We start from the raw sequence: 14,987 nt of genomic DNA on the forward strand, positions 1-14,987 counted from the left end.
TCTACGACTCCCTGTTTTATCAGTCATTATGAGTTTTGGTCACTGGATTTATTTTTGCCATGTCAAACTAATTTTTCAGCATGCAGCAGTCAAAAAAGAAAAGAGAGAATGCAAATTTTTGTTGTATAAGATACAATGTAGAAACTAATATGCTTGTACATTTCATGTATTCTAGATATACTGTATATATATAGTATATATATATATATATATATATATATATATATATATATATATATATATATATATGAACGAATACTAGCTTCATTTTAAAGAGCAGTATCATAAAAGTACATTTTGTGCTGCATCTCAACTCTGCTGAATCAAGCATAGTGCACGGTGCGCTGTTGCACTAATGTAATGATTTGTGTTCTCCATATCCTATGTGCTGCTTCAGAGATTTCATTCATCATCGACCTCAACTAATTTTCACCAAGAGGCGAGTTACAGACCTATATTTTATGTTTATCGAAATTCAGACTTTGGTCTTTGAAATAAAGTGGACAATTTCAGATTATTTTCAGATAGGTGTGTTCAAATGTACCAACTGGGCAATTTTCAAATATGCTGGTTTTGGGACCCGTTTTAGCACTGCTATCAGTGCTAAAACAGTACCAGTATCTTAACATCAGTGGAACGAGCTCTTGTCTAATCAGTATGGTACATGGTAGCATAATTATAATAAAGTTTTTTAGAAATACATATGGCAATTTTATTTGGATACAGGGCTTTTAACAAAGGGCATGAATAGATCACAGAGCTCATTTGTGCAGCAGTATTGTTTCGTTATTCCATGGACCATGCACTACTCTGCCAACACAAAACTTTGGATTGGTGCCAGTGGTGCCCATCACACAATATAAGCGTTGTGGGCCATTTCAACGTCACAAAGCCATTATCTCATTGTAGACCTTTGTTGTCAGACCATAGTAAACCTCTACCCATATACACAATGCTTTATACGGAATTACACTTTGTGCAACCAGTTGTCATTGCACAGCATGGCCAAAGGTGTCACCTATGATTAGTTTAGTGATCAGGGAAACATGGAGAAAATGGTAAATTAAATTATTTCCTGTAAGGAAACACAATTGACTACAATCACTTGATGACAGTATATCCAAATTTGTAGATCATTATGTGGACAGATTTGTAGACCCTACTGTAGATCACATTGCAACACATTTTAACCCAAAGGATGGCATGTATACATACATATTTCTTCTATGGGTACATTGTCAGTACTAAACCCATATGTGACACTGGCATACATTGGGAAATCAACACACAGCAAGAAGACATCAACTGTTGTGTTGATCAGAGATCTCATTTCAATGATGTGTTAACCAAATGTTTGCCACTGAATCCAAGACAAGCTGGTGTTATGTTTATCTTTGAAACATCTTTTGAAATGGATCCTGGAGATGCCCTTACTGGTTGGCAATGTATGATGATAATCCAAGGCATTGATCAGCGTGCTGTAAGGCCATTCTAATTCAACACTCCAGTTACTTCTTGAGTTATCATGTAGATAAAGTCAACCAAGTGGTACAGTGTCAATAGATAAATTCAGATGTGGATAAAGTCAACCAAGTGGTACAGTGTCAATAGATAAATTCAGCTGTAGATAAAGGCAACCAAGTGGTACAGTGTCAATAGATAAATTCAGATGTAGATAAAGTCAACCAAGTGGTACAGTGCCAATAGATAAATTCAGATTTAGATAAAGTCAACCAAGTGGTCATGTCAATAGATAAATTCAGATGTGGATAAAGTCAACCAAGTGGTCATGTCAATAGATAAATTCAGATGTGGATAAAGTCAACCAAGTGGTACAGTGTCAATAAATAAATTCAGTGACACAGGGGGCTACCTTTCTGTCTTTCTTTGTATTCCAAGTATTTATGATCGTATGTGTAAAAAGCTAAAAAAATTCATTATGTCTGTTAGTAAGTGACAAAGGGGGGGGGGGGGGGGGAAACTACCATTGACAACTATTTACACCTAGTTTATCTTTCTTCCCAGCAAGTTTGTATTCTAGGTGGTAGTAGCATAATACATACCAAATGACAGTATCCTATATTCAGTGGACAGATATAAATTGTTTTGCTGTAAGTATGATATTAAGAACATCAAAGTGTACATTCACAAAATTTTCTATGAATTCACACAATTATTGATTGCTTTTGTTAGAAAAAGACATTTATTTCTCTTAATATTCAAAATTGTGTTTACATTGTAATGCACTGAAGACCAAATAACAATGTAACTATTATAAGAGTATCATAAATTAGACCATTGTCAACAGTGTCAGCTCTATGACTTGTAAAGAACAAAAAAATATTTCTGATATTTACATAAAATAATCAAAAACATAAAAACAAATATTACACATGTGTCACTGTATGAAAGCTCTTTAAATTTTTACTTTGCTACTTTGAACTACAGAGGGCGCTACACCAACAGATCAACCCTTTGCTACTGTACGATATGTATGTACAAATAAAGTTGAGAAAGATTTAAATTTAGACTGGCTGACATGAAAAGTACTGTCTGATAATGAATGAATTACACTGCATGCAACTGTATCAATAAAAGTCAGTCTTTGTGCTTCTAAAAACAACGCTGTAGATTTTCAAAGTGTTTTAGCATCATCACATGACGTTCTCATACATAAACTGGTAAAAACATCGTCGATGGTTGAAGTGTTAAAGCCTTTACGGGGATTTCATGGACTAAGTGCAAGTGGTAGAGTAATATTTTCTGACTGCTGAAGTACAATTCTAAGTTGTATCACATATATATAATATGTGAATTTCTGAGAAATGATTCAAACAGTGCCTTGAGACGATTCATTCACCCAATGAACTATTGCACTGCAAGAATTAGAGATCTGATACTTTGTAAACTCACAGCCAGCAGTCTCTAGCAGAATGGACAAGGTATTACATGTTGATCTGCTGCATGTGTCTGCATTACATGAATCAAGTTTTCATTTGTCATTTTCAACAGTTATAACAGCTGACAACAGAGGAAGCACCACCTTTGTGTTTTTACTTCTGATAACCTTACAGACTACAAAAGACACTATTATTTCTTGGGTACTTTCTATGCTGGGTGACACTGTGCTCTCTGCAATGTTAACACTCTTACCACTTTTTAAGTCAGGTTGACAATTGAAGTTAGAATCTCTCTGAGTCCGCTGATACTGTTTACACTGAAATAAATCAAAGCTCTTGGATTATGCAGAGATTTCATGCACATGATTTGTTATGATAAGTTTGATTTTGAGTATTGCATTCAGTGGAGGGCAAAATTGTCCCATGTTTTGGTTTTTTTTTGAAGGGCCAACCATGATGTACAGGCCAACCATGGTACAATATTAATCATAAAACTCACATACTAGTCTTGTTTCAAGTAGAAAGCTGCAGACCTGACAAAGATCACAAGTTTGTGAAGTACATGCAGAACTAAATCAATGCAGCATAGCCAGTAATATCAGAGTGACATTGTTCAAATTCTGAGAATGAAGGCAGAAATTCACAAATCTGTTACAGCATTGACGGTACATAGAAGACTCAATGGCAAGCAACTCATTTGTACAAAGCTTGGTTTGATAGAAATATAAATATTGAAAAAAATAAACACTGAAACTGTACAGATATTGAAATTTTTCTGAAGGGAGATTGAAGAGAATGGGTGTGTACTTCAGCTACACAAATGTAAGTAAAATCCACGGCTTGGTAACATGTGATAATTGTCCAATTTTGATGTCTATCAATCCATTCACAGTGGCTAGTATGCTTACCCTGTGCACCCCCTTTTGAATGACTGGCTATTCACATAAAGGCAGTTTGTACCTATAAAACTACAGGGGTGACTGCCACCAAGGATGCTGTCACTGGTCCTGATGGGTAAATTTGCTAATCAAGCTAGCTTCCTACATCAGTTGGAAGTTTACATTATCATTAAGGAATTACATACAGCTTGGATCAGACTAAAGCATATGTAAATGTTCTAGACAAGAATTGTGTATATTGTAACATGAATTACACAGAACTCAATGAAGCTTTTTGCATGGAAATCTACAGAATTTAAGAAGATATACTAAGTTTGTGTAGCCAAAGCATACCTTTCTGAATTGATGTGAAAACACGACGGAAAGTTTACAAATAGAGAATTGTGAAACAAAGTACAGAACATCACATATTATTGCTATTGACAACTGTACAAAATACACTGGGGAAAATATCTACATTGGGCAGTTTGGGAATCTTTCACAGTGCTTTGAAAGACAAAACTAGATTCAACTAAACTAATACACAGTTTTGCAGGACAGATTACTGCTCAATATCTTTAAATAACAAGATCTCCTTCTCAGATATTTTTTAAAGTTCATTTACACAGTTTCATGAGCCACCTGGCAGAGTGACCAATTGGTTCCTGCTGACATGAATTCCATGGACAAATCAAATTCCAGCAATGTGGCTGCCCATGCATGCAACAACAGAGATAAATAAGTTAGTGGCAACACATATTGGAAGATCAGTTGCTATGACAACTGGATTTGCATTCTTGATTGTCTGTGTGAGAGAGTCATGGCCGTGTTCCACACTTCTTATGAGAATAAGCCTCATGTTTTACATACTGAAGAAATCAACAATAAGTACATTAAATAACCACTATCTTCTTATCAATAGAAAAACTGTACAAAGCATTGAAAGTAAAAGCTGCGTTGATGAAAATAAACTGTTGGTACTTGATGGATTGTCAATTTGAAGTGGTGGAACTACTGTAGCAAAAGTGGCAGTACTTGCATTTATAGGGACATCTCTATTACAAATGCCCCACTCACAGCAGGAAATGCATTTCTGAAAAAAAACACAACAGAAAAGACAAAAAAGTCATTAGAGTACAGAGTTTTGGAAGAGTCTACACAAGGCACTGTCATTTTCTAGATTCAATGAACAAATAAAAAAGACTTTTCTATCATAATTCAAGTCATCTTGCTTCCCTTTGCTTGCCATTGGTTACAAACTGAACCTAAATAAACTGTACAACTCAACTAATTGCAACTACTGGTACAAAGATACATGCAAATTTCCTCATATTTTTGTCCAGAGACTTCCATGATCTGAAAACAGTTATATTGCAATGAAACTTGGCATGAAAAGTAGATTGGATTCATAGTAACAAACAGTCATCTATTAAAGGCAATGTTTTCTTCTATGGTATAGGAAGATCTTCTAATGTGACAGATAATATGGAAATCTACAGAATAAATTGTCCTGACATACATCAACAATCTTTATGAAAAAAACTATGGGTACATTCTGTTAACACACTGCCAATGCACAATAATTCATACACATTTTCTCAAACAGCAACTTAAACAGAAAGTGATTTTTCTATTATCTTACCCTAACATCATTGTGCTCAGTTGTAAAGCAACCGACAGTGTCTTGACTGCAATCATATTCTCTTGCACATCTTTTGAAAACATCTAAACTTCTACCATTTGTGGTATTAAAACTATGCTCTGTGTAACAAAACTTTGTACCTAAGAAAGAACATAAGACAAAAAATATTGTCAAACCTCAGAAAAGATCAGCAGTGAATTCCACTTCTAAAAAAAACAAATATTGTCTACACTCAGGTCACAGAGGGCGCTCTACCAAATCCTAGAGAGCTCGCTCAATGAATAGTTCACTCAGCAGAGATTTAATGTATTCTTCCAGATTACAGTAATCTTTCAAAGGCTCCATGCCCTCAAAGTAACTTGAAATTCAAGGATTTTCTAGGAATATCCACAGCACATATCTGGGGTAATCTTTTAGTCTGGAAAATTATTTCCTTAACTTTTTGACTGATTAGAAATTGTCTATGTCACATCAACTGCAGACAGAGTATGCATACACTCTGACAGTTTTAACGCAAGATGAATTTTCTGTGATTTTAATAGAGTATTACAAATTTCCCCACAACTTTCATGGAAAAGTTTGAAAATTGAGAAATGTGCAGGAATACACAAACCCTGCTATCATCAATGAAGTTCAGAAGAACAAGGTGATGTTCATTCTACTATTTAAAAGGATACCATGATATACTCCATGAACCAAATGTGTCCATTCAATAACATCTTCATTGTAGTTGAAAGATTATTACAAGACACTGTGTTGAATATTTTCCATTAGGAAGAAAGAATATTGATCAGCCTAAAATTGTGCACTGTATAACTTTGTAATCTACTGAGATGTATGTCTTTCAATGTTAGCAATAATGATGAAAGGGGCACCATCAATACATAAGGAAAGTTATTCAAATACAGCTGGTGAAAATCTGATACATGCTTGTTAGATTAAGCCATACTCCTGTATTCAATATTTCTGAAGAATTTCTGAAGATTGCACAATGAATGATGTGTAGCAGCTTACTGTAGAACATCAATCTACAGACACTGAAACAATGGGAGTAAAATACCAACTCTTACGCTGTTTTTACTTATAAACAGACAACATTTTGTCAGTGATACAATTACAGATCTCGGTGATATAATTACAAAATATTAGCAGACAAGCAATACATTATCATAGAGAACTGATGAGACCATAACAAGAGGATTTTGTACTAATCTGGAATGGATTGAAGGCAAACTGCTGAATAAGGATTTGACAGGACTATGTAAAATCGGTACTATGTGTAAGCTTATATTGCCTTGTTGGCAGTAGGTGTAGCATTGGGATATGCTAGGGCAGAATTCACTTCTCCAATTGAGACACAAAAACCAAACACAGAAGTATGTGAAATTTTGAAATTTGTGAAGTTCAAACATGTACACTTTCATTTACAATTACCTGTAGTCTAAAACTTTGCCTCAGTGAGGTGGGTGGCCCTATTCACTTCACACAGCTACACTGTGACACAACCACAGTGGAAGACAGATATCCTTTGTGTTCTGGAATTCTTTCATTGATAAAAACTCAGTTAACACGACCACCACTGCCCAATGTAAACAGTAATGGAACTTCACACTTTTCCAATTCTTGTGTGAGTATTCTATTACTCAAACATTTAACTTGTGCGTCAAACACCAAAATATTCACAAAGATAAGTTAAAAACCATGGATATATGTCAAAAATTGTTGTGCCATTGTTGTTACACTAATACTTCAGCACTGACCTTGCACTTGATGGATGGAGATACCTTGACTTTCAGTATGAAGGATTGCATTAGATTTAACAATGGTCTCATTATGATTCTTTATTCAAATTTTGTGTATAGTTGGGCTGTTATGTACTCTATAGGGTTTTAATTCATCAAAGCGGCTTTCAAGAGTGATCATGGGAAAATAATTGATAAAACCAACACAGCAATTTCACAATAAATCCACTAATCTAATGGTTTGATTTGAGGGTTAGAGATTCAGCTGAAGGCTTCATCATTTATTGTGGTATTTCAGAATGTGACCCTAAAATTGCTAAATGCATCTATGGAAAGACAGAATTTTAAAGGAAAAATTTCATCCTCAGAAAGACAATGCTTTCATTTTTACATTTCATGTTTGTACATTGTCACATAGATTCTATTATTCGGTCACAAGGTACTGAGGGCTTTTGGGTTGGAATGGAAAACCTTCTGGTGAGAGCATAGGCAGTGAAACGACACCAGAGACATTAAAATTGGAGCAATTAAACCTGACATCTTCACAGCTTAGATGATGTTGTCAAGGTTGTACATCTTTGGTTTGACAGGAAATATACAATCTTAGTAAGGAGTTGAGAAAAGACAAGACAATGAGTTCAGACTTACCCATTGGACAGAATGAGAAAAGACAACACAAGGAGTTCAGACTCACCCATTGGACAGAATGAGAAAAGACAAGACAAGGAGTTCAGACTCACCCATTGGACAGAATGAGAAAAGACAAGACAAGGAGTTCAGACTTACCCATTGGACAGAATGCATCTAATGCAACCATGTTACAGGCTTCATTTTCACTTTTTCTACATGCGATACATTTGAGTGCATTTGGAAACGGTGTTGCTGAAAAAAGGAAGAAAAAAATTATTGAAAACATCAAGTTATGATCTACTCATAAATGTTCTGTTTGGTTAATACTTGTAATCTAACTCTCCCTGACTCACCATCTGTCATAAAATTATGACCAAAAATTTGTCTTTCAGAAAAATACTAGGGAGATGACTCACTGAACATCTGACAAATATGTATTTTGCTTTTTCATTTTGGTCAGGTGAGAGCACAGATTTTCTACAAGGTCAAGAGAGAAATGGTGAAGCCCATGAGGGTTGTGAAAGATCTATTGAGTGGAAGTTTTGACATGCCTATAAGGCAATGGGGAGAATAATTTGACCTGCCCTAGAAACAACAAGAACAATGACATGAGGTAGTCCTTTTTCCCGTTGGGTTTAGTCCTACTTCTGTGTAATGTAAAGTAAAGAAATACAAGTCCCTTGTGATGGTTTGCCACAGCTGATGGAATTTCAAAAACAATCTCTGAGTTTTAAGTATGGCTCTGAGTAATCCATATAGTTAGATCTGCCTTCCTTGTACATTTCTGAAATGGACATTAAATCTCGAAACACCATAGCAAGAAACAGACACAATGACCTCAAGAAAATATCAAAGTCTGCATCAAATACTTTGGTTTCTTTGCAACAGTGCACTGTAAATGTATAATGTTCTCCACATTGAAAATCTAACATTATCCATCACAGTGCAATACACAGTCGTCAGTATAATATCCCTGTATATGGTAATTGTGTAAAAAAAAAAGACCAAAGAGTTACAAGGGGAAGGTATTTGATAGATCTGCTTCAGAAAACACACACACATACACTAACACCTTGAATGTATGAAAGTTAATGAGATGTGAAGGGTGTATGGATCTTGGACACAATTATCCAGACACAATCTCCCTAAGGCATGTTGCCATGCTAAATGCCAAAGTTTAAACAAGACAAGAACTTTTCATCTTCTAATGGAAGTTGGAATAAAGTGGATTCGTATTACACCCTAAGGTATAGATTATTCTATACAGGGTTTGTTTCAAGAGTATAGATTATTCTGTACATGGTTTTGTTTCAAGAGTATCCAAATCTTATCAAATTTAGGAACACTAACAACCATTGTGCGCTTCAACCAACACATCAAACACTAACAGGAAATATAGTTTAGAAAAATGTTTGTAATGTTTCCTTGCTTCGAAGTTTAAAAGTTTGATTTCATATTGGTTATTTGTATATGACTTTGAACACTGACAGTGCATGGGAGGGATGGTTATTGAAATAGTGATCATGATATGAGTGCTTTTAAAAATCAAATGCAATACATGGCATTAAAACCTCAAAGTATTCTTAACCTTGACGCCATATTTATAAGGATATTGCTATTGATGACTTTATCGGGCAAGCAGACTGTTTAAAGTCAACAGATTTAGACAGGTCTGCTTCTTTTGAAATTCAGTGTGTATCATAAAAAAGTCAATTGTAACAATTAAACTATCAAAGAAATTTCATTCTTCAATCATTCATCTTTTTTTTTCTAAATTCAAATTTCTCTTTTACACACTTGAAGAGAAGGTAATGGAAGATCAAATTACTTGATGAGCATTGGACAGATGATTTATCAAATCACATCAAATCAGCTGGAACTTGCAGAAGACAATTTGGCCTGAAAGTTCATTAAAAATTGAGAACACTTTAGACAAAATTCAGTCTAGTAACAGTGGTTGATAGTCATATGATTTAGACTCATCATAACCTAAATTTACTGACAGAATGCAAATACCTGCTTGACTCAATATGGCTTTTTAAAAGCAACATGACATTCAGAATGAGAGCTTACCATAACCCTCTGTTAGATTAACTATTACTGACTGAGATGTCAGGATATGTAAATGCTATCACAATTGGAGCATTTTCATTGTAACTCATTGTTGAGGTCATGTCTCAATGGCTTGAAGCCTCATCTGCAGACAATTACCAAAAGTTTGTGATCTAAAATTATTTTCTTGATAATCATCATTTAGCCTTAACAATTTTATTGATTTCACCACTACAATGTAGACATGCACCTTATATCTAGATCTTTGTAGCATAATCAAATATTTGTCATGTGTGTGTGTGCATGCACTGTTCTCTGCATCTCTGTCACATATTCAATATATATGGTACTTGCTAGCCTGCCACTGGGTTCTCCAATGAGTATGATAATAATTGTGTCACTCAATGCTATCTTTCCTGTCTCAACGCAACAGTTTCATCAGCTATGTTACTACTCTTTCGGAGCAATGGTTGCACAGATCAGTCATAGCTATAGGCTTCGTGCTAAATAACAAAGGCAAATATTGCCTGATATGTTTGGACTTCCACACCAGTTTTGTTTGCCACAGTAAATAAACGCTTGAGATCTGCTGGCTACCTGATGTGTTTTGGTAATGCTATTCTTTCTTTTAAATCAGGTAACATTTGACCAATTTAACAACAATACATTGTCAACCAAAACTGGACATCAACTAGGTCATGCAAGAATTGACCATGTATAGCAATCACTCACAATGAATACTGTATGACCTCCTATGACAAGACAACAAAAGGCAAGCCAAAAGGTGCTGTCAATGGAAGTCTAAAGGCAGAATTCTTAACTAGAAGTGACGATTTTTATAGCTTTCTAATATGACATTGTAGGAATGCAGTTTGGTATTATTAAAGCCTTCGAATCAAAATAAATCTATTTTCTCTAGAGAACTTGAACTTGACAGGGATGATCACTGGCAGTATCTTAATGACTATTTCAATACTGATGCTGCTGAGGTTGGTTTATCCAAACACAACTTGCCACACACTACACTGGTATGGAGTGATGGTATTCATTGGGGAAAAAATCACCCTGGTCTTGATAGAACGGCATGATTTTCTGCTTTAAAGTATAATGCATATTTACTTACTAGTATTATTAAATGCTGGTATGAGGCCTGCATACACAGTGTTATTTTCAAAGGATATGTTAGCTGAACAGACACTGATCAGGAATACTAAGAGTATTGTCTGAATCAGAATCTCTTTCCACTGCAGTATCATTCTTTCATCTTGGGTCTTCACCAAGTCATCTACACACTAATCTGCAAGAAATGTACACAGTAATATACATTAAAACATTTGTCAGCCAAGTTTCCCAGCAACACTTATACGTTGCACTATTTGAACATTTCCAAGTCTGAAAGCTTGGCTAATTCTGTAACTTTCCTGTCAGAACATTTGTATCTGCTTACGTGACGATCCTTTCTCCAAAACAGCTGGGCAATTTTGCCTGGCAAACTATTCTTGTTCAGACCAGCCAAACATGTGGATCTGTTTTCTAAATAAATTAATGTCACTCAACGCCTGCACTGAGTTCAGTATATGAGTAATCTATACACTTATACCCAGTGTTTGAATAGGGAGTCTCTCTGAGTTATGCATGCCTGCTACAAATGAGAAATGGAACTTTACAGACACTGCAGAAACAATCACAGATGGGGTTGGTGACACTTCGTCAACAAACAAGACTGATGGGTTAGTTTGGATGACAAATGCAATTCACTGGCAAATCAAAGTGAAAAAATAAATTTATTGAATGCACTTGCTGTAGTTAAATACAATGCTATGTGAATGTCTGTGAAAAAGTTCAAAGAAACCATTAAAGATTTTGTTACACCATTCATCATAAATGACATACACACATTAAAATGAATCCATATGTGTGTCTGTGTGTTTGATGACAGAGTTACTAAGTCATATGCTGAGAATAAACCTGCATTACTTTGTTCACAAGAGCAAAACTAAAAAAATAAGTAGTAATCAAACGACTTCAAACTGTTGATTATTATGGTTAACACATATGTTGGCCATACTGTGACATGAATGATATTAGAAATGATATCACTGAAGAATAGCTATTGTAGTTCTGATGGAATATAGCTGATCAGCATTTACAAAATTCAATCAACCTGGAACACAAACCGTTGCCGTCACTTACAAGGTATCATACAAGTACCACATATATATTTATCATAGTGAAATGTTAAAACCATGACAACAAATTTCAACTCAAAAACTCCAAATACTTAGTACATACATGGACATCAACAGACTTTCTCCTTCAGAACTCTATTTGTACTGACTCTGGACATTGGTCTTAAATGATGTTAATTTACAGCTAGAAAAGACCAATTTGATGGTTTCTACTTCTGTCATTGCAGTACAATGAATGGATTTGATAGGCTACTTTACATATATCTGCATGTATTCAGGCATGAAAGATATGTGAATGTCATTGCTGATTTTATCAAATGATGTCCACTGTCATATTTACAGATACAGTGGTTTTAATCAACCAATCACATTTCAAAACTCATTCACTGCAGGGTGACACCTCCATGCAATGCAATCTACCGCGTCAGTCTGAATGTCTATTTGCCACATCCACTCTATGCTCCAATATGTAAAATATTCAAAGTGAAACACTCAAATATTTAACATAAAAAAGAGGATGATTGTCCATAGTGATATGAATACATACAGAATGAATCATCAGTGATCTAGGCCACACAGTAAGTTACCTAGATCACACTTGTGTCAGTTTACTTGGATTCATTTTTTGGTGTACTTCATTGAGATTTGAATATTGGTTGATACATTTCTATCATACAGCTGACACTTTCTGAAAAGAGACTGCCTGAGGCTGATTGTACTCATCAATCACTGAAATGATTCTTAGGCCTCTGTCATTTTGTTCTTGCCAGTAACTCAATTGTGTCTCATTCCAATTATTGCTTGCAGTTCATCGTACCTTATCAGCATTCCTCAAAAGAATTTGATATTCCTGGAAAACGAGGTCACAAAGCAGATCGGTTCCATAATTTCTAGAGTGGAATATGAAAAAGCACTGATGCACAAAAATGCAAATGAACAAATTATTTTATAATACCAGTTTGTGGTACATAAATTTTATAATGGATAGTCTTCTTCAGGACTTGATAAATGCATGGCCATAAAGAGAATGCCTCCTTTTTTTGGAACTTGTTTGTATTCAAATACGTATCAGTCTCTTCACTAGGTGTGATTTATAAACCTCAAATTTGAATGCTTTTTTCCTCATTTTCCTTTGAGCCACTCCAATAAATTAGAAGATCTTTGTGCACCATAGTAATAGCGTTTCATCACTACTACACTTCCTCAATCCATACTTCATACCCTGGGCATGTGTGTTTGTTTGTACATGAGGTGTCTCTTTTCTCTTTTAATCCAGAATTTCCAACATCTTTGCTTACAGTCATTCCAAGATTAATGATAAGATGAAGGCAGTGAGCTACTCCTGAGATCGGATGAGAGTGATGAAACTTGTAACTCACAGAATCTCACCCATTTTGAAAAGGTCTGTCAGATCTCACTCACCATGGTCACAAATTACACCAGCACATCACATCAGCTGTCAAACAGCCAATCTAATTTACAAGATGAAGGATGGTCTGTATTAGTTTGGGCAATGCGAGCTAGATGAAATCAGCAAGCTTGAAATTCACTTTAATATTTGAAATGACGGAACATGTTGTGTGGCAAAGAGCAGACACAATCTTCATCATACTGTAATTGAAATGGGATTTCAACATGTACCGTAAAATGTGTAAGCCAAGTAGAATTCTTTTGAAAGGTGAAGAAAGTTGAACAACTTCCACAATTCATCCTCTTCCAAATGTCAATGTTTTCTCGTCGCCTTTCTAAGCATTCCATCTTGCCATGAACATCCTGAACCAATTACAAGAAGGTTTTCATATGCTATATGACAAGTGCCTTGAATGGTAGGTGTATAAACTGTGGCCTTTAAAGCAATAGAATTCATCATGTTTTAACTCTCTCATCTGACATATGTTTTTGACATCCTGTATCACAGCTATATTGCATAATTTGACTCAATTGTCATGTGCCATAAGACTGTCATAAGCAAATCACAGATATTGATAATTGATAGAATTTCAATTTTTTTCAAAAGTGGATTCACAAATAATGCACACAGAATTGTTCATTGAAACTTTGGCTGAAATTTTAACTGGATAAATATTCCAGAAAGAATGTCTTTCTTTAATACTCCATATTGACATGTAAGATTGTATTTTGGGTCTCACTCAATATAAGTTCATTTTCTACAGATCTTTCACAGGTCATAAGTTGATTATCCTGTAAAATTTACTCTCCATCCATCCAAGAAATCCAGCCAGGTTACAGGACTAAGTTGATTTGCTTTGATCTGCTTGATGATACCTATGAGCTTTTAAATAAGAAACACAACACAGTACATACTTGACCTAAGGTAGCTTGACTACAAACATACTCTGCTTTGGTCAATGTGTGGGAGGTTGAAAGCAAGTGTTGATAACTGTCACAACATACTCTATTAGTACCGTGCATTCAATAAAACTCAACGAATCTGCAGATTTTGTCCATTATCACAATTTTCTAGATACAACCCATAATTTACAAATTTCAATTATCAATTTGGACAATTGCCAACGCTTTTGATGTTTCTAAAGTTGAGTTTTCTCGGATGAGTTTTAGCAATATATACACTCCAATATTTTGTTCTGTCCATCTCTGAGTACTGCATCTGTGTTTGTTACAATATCTGATGTTGACTGATCAATACAAGACCACCAAGAATAAGAACCCCATTTCTTTCCTTGACTCCTTCACTTATCTACAGTTCCATTCAATATTGCTCACTATTCCTCCGGCTAACCTACAAGATCCAATGGGCATCAGTGTTCTAGTGTGGCTGTCATAGCAAACAAGAGTACTTTATCCTGTGGTAATGTAAACACAGAGGATCACTTGAAAGTGGCTGGTCAAGGAAACCAAAGCTCTTTCCCATTAGGAACATTCCACATCAAAGTACTGTACACCACAAGTAAACTTTCAAGAAATTGATAGTT

At 35.1% G+C, this 14,987-nt stretch overlaps 1 protein-coding gene across 9 annotated transcripts in view; it reads right to left on the reverse strand.

The window, feature by feature from the left end:
- Window positions 1-2,184: 2,184 nt before the first annotated feature.
- LOC139139800 (ly6/PLAUR domain-containing protein 6-like) overlaps window positions 2,185-14,987 on the reverse strand; it is a 97,371-nt gene continuing 84,568 nt past the window's right edge. For all 9 annotated transcript variants that reach the window (XM_070708722.1, XM_070708725.1, XM_070708724.1 and 6 more), the window contains 4 exons: window positions 10,968-11,141; window positions 7,949-8,044; window positions 5,421-5,560; window positions 2,185-4,871 (listed from right to left, as the gene is read on the reverse strand). In XM_070708722.1, coding sequence (XP_070564823.1) covers window positions 4,683-4,871; window positions 5,421-5,560; window positions 7,949-8,044; window positions 10,968-11,100 — 558 coding nt within the window. In that variant the 5' untranslated portion in view covers window positions 11,101-11,141 and the 3' untranslated portion in view covers window positions 2,185-4,682. The remainder of the gene's footprint in view (window positions 4,872-5,420; window positions 5,561-7,948; window positions 8,045-10,967; window positions 11,142-14,987) is intronic.

The sequence above is a fragment of the Ptychodera flava genome, chromosome 9 (genome assembly GCF_041260155.1).
Source record: "Ptychodera flava strain L36383 chromosome 9, AS_Pfla_20210202, whole genome shotgun sequence".
NCBI classification, from domain to species: Eukaryota; Metazoa; Hemichordata; class Enteropneusta; family Ptychoderidae; genus Ptychodera; species Ptychodera flava.